Source organism: Mus caroli, chromosome 8 (assembly GCF_900094665.2).
Source record: "Mus caroli chromosome 8, CAROLI_EIJ_v1.1, whole genome shotgun sequence".
In the NCBI taxonomy this organism is placed as follows: domain Eukaryota; kingdom Metazoa; phylum Chordata; class Mammalia; order Rodentia; family Muridae; genus Mus; species Mus caroli.
In genome coordinates this window covers 25,198,539-25,206,894 of record NC_034577.1, presented here as the reverse complement: position 1 = coordinate 25,206,894, position 8,356 = coordinate 25,198,539, and the positions used below count along the sequence as shown (strand labels likewise).

Genomic DNA, 8,356 nt, shown 5'->3' with positions numbered 1-8,356 from the left:
CCTGCTTGTCTACACTCCTCTGAGCAAAACCTAGAAGGATCTGAAGAGAAAGCAACTGCTTCTTAATACTTTGGCGCCTACAGTGGGACACTTAGGCTAATCTTGGTTTAAGATTAGTATTCTGTTGTCTCATCACCCCTAGGAGCCAGAGAGACTTATCCTTGGAAGATGAAAGGTCCCTGGGTGGCTCAGCTCTGGAAAGTACTGCCAAATAGCTGCAGACATCCAGATTTTGGTTCTCTGCTGCCCCCTTGTGGATAAGTTGGAAATAACAGCTCAAGCTTTCATAGTGTTGTATAAGAATTGGTGAAGGGTTTGGTGGCTAGAAAGTGAGCCAGGGGTTCCCAGAAGGGAGAGGTCAAACTGTTAATGACGCCAAGACACTCTCTTCTTTTTCACCTCTTTATTTTTTAACTCCAGACGCATGGTTTTCAGTGAGAATATGACCACCTAAAAGACTCCAAGTCATTTGACCCTGAGCAGCTCCCGTAGGGTGTCATGTCAGTCCTCACACATCTCCCTCTTCCTGGAGTTGCACAGCTATAACCTACAACCTGCTCCCTCCACATTGGTGGCTTTCACACCACTCCATCACTGACCGACCGACTCTAATGTTGCTTTCTGCAACCTGTACCACCTTCCTTCACATCTATGTGTCTGCAACCCTGACATCCCCACTGCTCACGTACTTCAGGGCAGTGGTCCTTTTGTTTGGAAGGCGAGAGGGGGGGCACTTGAACACAATGAGGGGAAGAAATTCTGAGTCATTTGGGCACACCCTGCTTTAACCCAGGGCTGTCCTAACCACACAACCATCCTCTTACAGCTCAGCTGCTTCCTTCCTGGGTCAGCAGTCCCCCACCCATCACACTGCCCAACCTGGCTCTCCATCCCCATCCCCAAAGAGCCACAGTGGTCTTGGGGCTCTTCACTCTCCTGCTGCTGGGGGAGGATGGGTTGTCTGGTCTTTCTACTACCTGTCACTTGGGTTTTCTCTTCCCAGCTGGGAGCCAGGAAACCACCCAGAGACCTGGCCTGGTTCCTTTCAGTTCATGCCTCTAGACCCTGCCGCAGCCTACGGTCCAGGGCTAGGAGCTGCCTCAAGAAGCCCCGGTTGGGGGTGATGCCTCGGTGGTCCTTGACTTTCTTGATGGCCTCCACAAGGGTGAAGTGGTGATACAGCATGAGGTAGGCCAGCACCAGGGTAGCGGATCTGCTCACTCCCACCGCACAGTGCACCAGGATCTTCCCTGGGAAGAGGAAGACAGAGACATCTGAGAGACTGCTAGGGGGTGGGGGCGGGGCTGCGAAAGGCTAGGGAGAGGTCAGCATGGTCCACTAGGCTGTAAGCCTGTGGCATAGGGAGACAGGACTGGGTGAGGAAGAGTGGTGCCGAGAACGTAGATCCTGGGCTGGTGAGATGGGTCCTCGGGTAAAGGCATTTTCCACACAAGCCTAACAACCTGACTTTTATCCCTAGAAACCATTACAATGGTAGGAAAGAGACCTGACGCCACAAAATTGTCCCCTGGCTTCTGCAGATACAGCATGGGACATATATGTGCACGCTACACACACACATGCACATTCCTATGCACACACACACACACAGCATGTATGTATGCATTTAGGATGAGCAAGTCCCTGAGCTGGATTCCCAGCACTTCAAGACAAATAACGAGGGTCCCTGGCAGAGGGGAGAGGCCTGGGAAGAAAAGAATAGAAATGGTGTTCTGAAGCCTCTTATCTTTGCCTCTCCAGTGCTAGGAGACAGCACCCTTGCCCGATGAGTGCTTTACAGACCGAGCCATCCCCTCAGACCCTTCTTAACTCTTCTTTCATAGTTTCAGTTTCTTTTGGGTATTTGAGACTGAGTCTTGATACATTGTTCAGGCTCAGTTCAAGCTTGGGTTCCAACAGGGCTGCTGTGGAGGTCTCTGGAGTAGCTGGGACGGATGGGCTCGTGACTTTATACCCTATTTGCCCACCCTTCTAACTTGTTGTTTCCCTCAACTACTGAATATATGTTTATCTACATATACAATTGTTTCTTCATATTCCGAGTGGACTGATCCCAGGACAACCTACACATTACTAACACACACGCAGATTCTCAATTCCCACATAGAAAATGATAACAGCGTTTGTATAAAAACCTACACAGCCCCGTGATATACTTTTGGTCATCTCTAGATTACTTGTGTCCACTAATAAAATGCAAATTCTCTGTAAATAGATGTCACGATATACTATCTGCAGAATAATGAAAAGATAGCCGGATGTGGTGGCGCACGCCTTTAATCCTAGCACTCGAAAGGCAGAGGCAGGCGGATTTCTGAGTTCAAGGCCAGCCTGGTCTACAAGTGAGTTCCAGGACGCCAGGGCTACACAGAGAAACTCTGTCTCCAAAAAACCAAAAAACCAAAAAAAAAAAAAAAAAAAAAGAAAGAAAAAAGAAATAAAGAAGTCTAAACATTCTGTATGTACTTCTGCCCCCATATATTTTCAGTCTGCTGTTGGGTGAAGAAACCAGTGATGTGGAGCTCAAGCACTACAGAGGGCTAACAGTTTTTCCTGGACAACTAAGAATTTAAGAACCACGTTTAAGATTAAAAATGACAGGAAAGCATGGAAACATATTTTTTTAAAACGCTGACACTCGTAAGTTTAGCATCTAGGAGCAGCTTACCATGGGTGGATGACCCTAAAGGATGCCCTTCATCACTTTTTAATATACTACCCTGAAAAGGATAGTTGACAGGATATTTTTTTTTTCCTTAGTGCTAGGTCCTATGCATTTTGTCTTAATTTTGTTTTGTTTTTGTTTTAAATATATTTCTTTATTTTATATATGCGAGTACACTGTAGCTGTCTTCAGACACACCAGAGGAGGGCATCGGATCCCATTACAGATGGTTGTAAGCCACCAGGTTGTTGTTGGGCATTGAACTCAGCATCTCTGGAAGAACAAGTCAGTGCTCTTAACTGCTGAGCCATCTCTCCAGCCCATCTTATTGTTAAACTTTTGCTCCATCCTTGATCCCCCCCCCCCCCCGGGCTTCTAAATGCCACACCCATTTTTTGTTCTTTCTTCTTTTCTGCTTTTCCTTCCTACCTCCTGGCTGGCTCAGCGCCCGATGGATGAAGTCCGCAGCTGTCTGAAAGTGGATGCTCATATCAAAGGCTGGAGAGTCGTGCGCCTCCACACCCAGGTAGCGGATGCCCAGTCCCTCATAGGCCTCGGGGGTGCCTCGCCACCTGTTGTGTGAGGCGTTGAGCACGTGGGTGATGCCCAGGCGACGAAGCTCACGGCGGTTGTTGGCCATGTCCCTGTGTTAAAGAGAAGTTAGAAGGGACATAGGGAAGCCCATGGTACCAGGAAACTTGGCTAGGTGCTGTTGTTGGCTGTGTACCTCTGCTGTACTTACTAACAAGGTGGAAGAGAGGAAAATGGCTAGTGACTCGGGTCCGAGTGAAGATGGCTATCATCAAATACTGGGAAGTGGAATTTTCACTGCCCTGTAGGATTCTAAAGGGCTAGGATCAAAGGATTCACGAAAAACCAGTTTCGATTTTACGTGAGGAAGTGCACATTAGATAGAGAGCTCTAGCTGACCAGAGGCTAGAACACTTCAAGAGAAAGATCGATTTTCCTAAACAACAAACAAACAAACAAAGCCCGGAGTGGTGGCACACACCTTTAATCCCAGCATTTAGGAGGCTGAGGCAGGCAGATTTCTGAGTTCAAGGCCAGCCTGGTCTACAGAGTGAGTACCAGGACAGCCAGGGCTATACAGAGAAACCCTGTCTTGAAACAAACAAACAAACAAACAAACAAACAAACAAACCAACCAAAAAACAAAACCCCCAACCAAAACCAAAACCAAACAAAACAAACCCAAAAATTGATTTTCCTGACACCAGGGTGTTCAAACAGGGAGAAGTCCTCAGTGGACTGACTTGGAGGGTACTGTGGAGGGAGCTGTATGTACATCAGGGGCTTTGTTAAGCCTGTTCTGCTCATATTTCATGCCTTTAATTGTCTGTAATTTCATGGTATGATGTGTGTGGTCTGCTTAGCCTATATAGCACCCTGGATTCAGTCCCCAGAACCAATAAATGAGTGCACGGTCTGGAGAGATGGCTCAGTGGTTAAGAGCACTGCATGATCTTCCAGAGGGCTTGAGTTGGACTCCCAGCTTCCACATAGTGGCTCACAACCATCTGTAACATGGAGTCCTATGGAGTCCAAAGCCTTCCTTTGGTGCGCAGACGTATTTGCAGGCAAAGAATCCCACATACATAAAACATACAAATAACAAGTCTCTGATAATCTGTAGAGTCTGAGAGTCGTTCCTTAGCCTGCTATTGCCTTATGTTTTCCTTGACACCTGCGAACCTCTTCTGTTTGCTCACTAGTTACTCAAGGGCTCTCGCTTACTTTAATATATAGTCAACTTCATTCCCCTGACCCAGCAGCTTAGTGGTTGGCACCCCTCAAGCCAGATGGCAGACATGATGAGCACAGACAGGACATCTACTGACAACTCCCTATCTAGAAAGGGCACTGAGCCCAACCCGAAAACTCCTGGCACTTCTGCTTCTAGCCTGTATGACCTTGATCCAGTCACAACTTTTCCAAGTTCCCTTTCCCTCATCCGTGACCCAGGGACAGTGACCTCCAATTTCACAAAGCGGTGGTGAAGATTAAAGTTGAAAATGCATATGCAAAAAACAAAAACAAAAACAAAATCCCAAAACCAACCAACCAAACCCCAAACCCAAAACAAACCAACCAAACAACCAAACAACCCAAAAATTCTCACATAGTGGAGACAAAAAGGGAATGTTCTGCATTTAACAACTCTCTCTTCATGACCTTTAACTGTGGTGGCTTTGCTTGGTCTCCCTTTCAGCTTCCTGCCTACTGTTTCTGTCTTAGTGGCTACCTTTCCCCAAAGCCATGACACAATAGCTGGAAGCTCAGAACGATGTGTCTGGTCTGTAGTGTTGGCACATGATACGCGATCTTTCCTAAATGGGTAACAGTATTTCCTAAACAGAGTTTCTCTGCCCAGAGCTGAGTATTTTAATAATTCCCTCCAAATCCCTCGAGTTCTCAAGATTCTACTGTTTGTCCATGTATCTGTTCCCTTTAATCTTCAGCCTGGAATCAGTAAGGTAAGTCTGCCTGTCACCCTCCACTTTCCTCCTTCTACATACATGCACACACGCAGCCACGGTCCGTCCCCGGTCACCCATTACTTACTGGTCTCCGAGGTAGAGACCCGGCCAGACTTCGTCAGCATGGTTACAGGCTGTCTTGCCTGTGTAGAGGAGCCTTTCCAACTCAAAGACGTTGAGGAAGGGATGGTGAACAGAGGGCATCTCCTCCAGGCTCCCTCGAGTACGGACAGGGGACCTTGAGCTGCCTCGAGAGAAGCGGGCCATAAAAGTCATGGAGGCCCAGAGCCAGTTACCGGGGCACATTTTCAAGGTGGCAGGAACTGTGGCCAATGTGGACTGGTTTCAGTGATGATGGGCTCCTTCACCAGATAGGTGTTGCTGGAAGCAAAAGGATGTCGGGTACACGTGAGTGAGTCCAGAGCAGCTATTTCCTTTCCTCCCCATAGGTCTGGGCCCTGGGGAGTAGGCTCTTAGCTGAGAGAAGGCAAGGCTAGCACAGAGGCTCAAATGCCTCCTTTCTCAAGCTGCTGTGGGTCCCTCCATTAAGCTCTGGCTCTGCCACACAAGGAGGTGGGAGTCACGTGTCCTTGTTTACGGGGGAAGAAGGAGCTAGCTGCCCAGCAGCTGGGTTTCTCCTCCCCTGCCCCACCCCCCACTGCCAGCCAACACAGAAACGCACTGACATATACACACTGGATGCTTTGGTGCGGTCTACACCCTGCCTGGACACTTGTCAGTCCAAATCTGGGTCTCATCTGCCTGGGGTTATAGGCAGAGAGTCTAGGGAGCTCGGGTGGGGATGGAAACGGCTGTAGACCCATCCAAAGAGAATCATCAGGAAGGTAACAGCAGCTGGGACCATGACATAAGCCAGATATGCCTCCTGGGTGACAGAGATGGAGCACATTAACCCATGCCTGCCCTCACACGTCTCAAAGATAAGCTTGTCACGGGGGGTGGGGGGGCATTGTGTGTGTGTGTGGGGGGGGAGGGGAGCGAGGAATGATCTAAAGAGGAAAAGCGAGTTTGGGAAAATACTCGCTGATGGACAGAGGAAGGCTTGCTTGAATCAATGCACAGAAGCCTGCGAGTGGGAGGAGCCCCTCCTTTGACTATACCTCATCCCTGGGAAGAGAATTCTGAGTCAAAGCAGGGTTGGAGCTTTGTGTGTCTGTGTCTGGTGGGGGGTAGGGCAGAAGTGGGAAAAGCAAGTGTGGGGAGGGGCTGGGAGGGGGTGGGTGTTCCTGCAGGCCCAGGGGCAGCAGGGAGGTTCAGAATGGCCATCTTTGTTGCTGTGGGAATCAACTGATCTTGCCCAGCACAAGGAGCAGCGTCAGCCTTAAGGGGCCTAGCAGGTGTGTCTCAGAGTACCTGTGGAGACTAGGAGCTTGGGAAGATGGGCTCCTACTCTGAGCCTCACAGCTGGAAGAGACTGCCTTTGAGGCTTGCCCTAGGACATTTGGGCAGAGAGACAACTGTGGAAGATCTCCATCCATGGTCACTTCACGCTATGGTCTGGCACGTTAGGTGGGCTAACCTGCAGCATCTCCCCCATCCCCTCCAATTCCCTGTGCTGCCATCAGCCTTAGGGGCCGCAATTGAGTGTCCAGCAATAAGAAGCCATCTTGACCCATGGCCCCACAGTGATCCCACCACACGCTCCCAGCTGGCCTAGCTTTCTCTTCTCTAAGGGTCAGTCTCTCAGAACACACCACAAACAGGGGCAGTGGGGTCACAGCTAGTAAAGGATGAGTCTCAGGAGTTCAGGGACAGATAGGTTTTCAATGGTTTGTTTAGAAGAAGCCCCCAAAGCCAGTACCACAATCGACACCACCACCACAACCACCCCTCAGCACCTACCTCTACTCCTGGGGCTCAAAGACCCATCCTTTCCCTCTAATAACCTCTCTCAGAATAGATTCTGCTGCCTAAGTGCTGGTGAAAGGCACGGAGACTGGCAGGAGAGCAGAAGCAGGTAGCCGCTGTCCTCTGGACTGTTCCTCCTGGTGTAGAGGATTCAAGTTCAGGCTGGAATACACTCTTGGGCCTTTTCCAATCCCATTAACCCGCCACCAGAGGCCCTGGCCGCTGCCCCCCTCCCTCCGTCTGCTGTCGCGGTAGTAACAGGTTCGTGGCTGTCGCCTTAGCCTTGTGCCAACCCAGACAGCCTGGCGCAGCGGGGAAGCAGGGCACAGCGAGGCGCGCGGCGATGCCCCTGTGAACCTGTCCGGCCCCGACTCTTGTCCCCGCACCCCACATGTCTCTACCTCCTGGTCGCAAGGGTCTCAGATCCCGAGGTGGCCTGCGGGCTCCCGCAGTCCGGTGCCCATGGCTCCTTCGCGGCCCCCGCCGCTGCGCCGCCGCCCAGGCGCGCAGGTGGATCGCAGCTATTTTTACGCCATGACACGCACATCGAAGCAGGTTCCTCTCGGTGTGCGCGCTGGTGACACCCAGGGACACCGTGTCACACAGCGGTGGGAGCCGCCACACCGCAGCGACACAGCCCGCCCCTGTTTACAGCCCCGCGCAGGCCCGCAGCCCCGCCTCGCGTGCACGCCAGGGCTGCTGCCCCGCAGACCAATGGCAAAGCCTTGTTGCAAGCCTTTCCAGACAGGGTCTTCACACTGCTCGCTCTTCCCAGACAGAATTCATGAATTGCAGACGGCCTGCCCCAATCTTTTCTACACGCTAGAGAACAATCCTCAGCTACCCTTATTATTAATAACGTTTACCATATGCTAGGCACTTCACCTGTCTTAGGGGACTTTTATTTTATACTCATCAGAGATGGATCAGACAGGCATCTTCATCTGCATTTGGGGAAGGGAAGATACTGAAGTACAGAGAGGCTAAGCCCAGGTCAGCAGCTAGGTATTGATAGAGCCAAGCATCTGAGGATGGTAATGAGACTCTCAAGTTCATGCTATGACTCTTCCAACCATGCTGCCCATTCAAGGGGGTATGCACCTTGCATTTCATTCAGAAAGCCATTTCTGCATTTTACAACTGTACACTCAACCCACCCCTGAAGAAATTAATCGTCATTTCTTTCTCACATGCTGTCATTCAGTGGTATCTGCTATCACCTGTTTTTCTATATGGTCAGCGACAAGATCTTAAGTATTCAGAGTCAAGAGTCAAGGTCGGCGTTGCCTTTCCTAAGAGTCTC

At 50.3% G+C, this 8,356-nt stretch overlaps 1 protein-coding gene across 1 annotated transcript; it reads right to left on the bottom strand.

Moving 5' to 3' along the window:
* Positions 1-388: 388 nt before the first annotated feature.
* On the bottom strand, positions 389-7,821 carry Dusp26 (dual specificity phosphatase 26). The gene is made up of 5 exons (XM_021171020.2): positions 7,455-7,821; positions 7,048-7,190; positions 5,270-5,565; positions 3,116-3,330; positions 389-1,250 (listed from the first exon to the last, which is right to left on the bottom strand). The coding sequence occupies exons 3-5, from the start codon at positions 5,488-5,490 to the stop codon at positions 1,051-1,053; spliced, it is 636 nt and encodes a 211-aa protein (XP_021026679.1). The 5' UTR covers positions 5,491-5,565; positions 7,048-7,190; positions 7,455-7,821; the 3' UTR covers positions 389-1,050.
* Positions 7,822-8,356: the final 535 nt, after the last annotated feature.

What these genes read in the sequence shown, in the direction of transcription:
- Dusp26 (XM_021171020.2), bottom strand. Translation starts at nt 5,490, where the DNA reads ATGTGCCCCGGTAACTGGCTCTGGGCCTCCATGACTTTTATGGCCCGC. An exon ending in GGTCTCTACCTCGGAGACCA is followed by an intron (nt 3,331 to 5,269) that starts GTAAGTAATGGG and finishes TCTTTAACACAG; the next exon opens with GGACATGGCCAACAACCGCC. An exon ending in GGCGCTGAGCCAGCCAGGAG is followed by an intron (nt 1,251 to 3,115) that starts GTAGGAAGGAAA and finishes TCCTCTTCCCAG; the next exon opens with GGAAGATCCTGGTGCACTGT.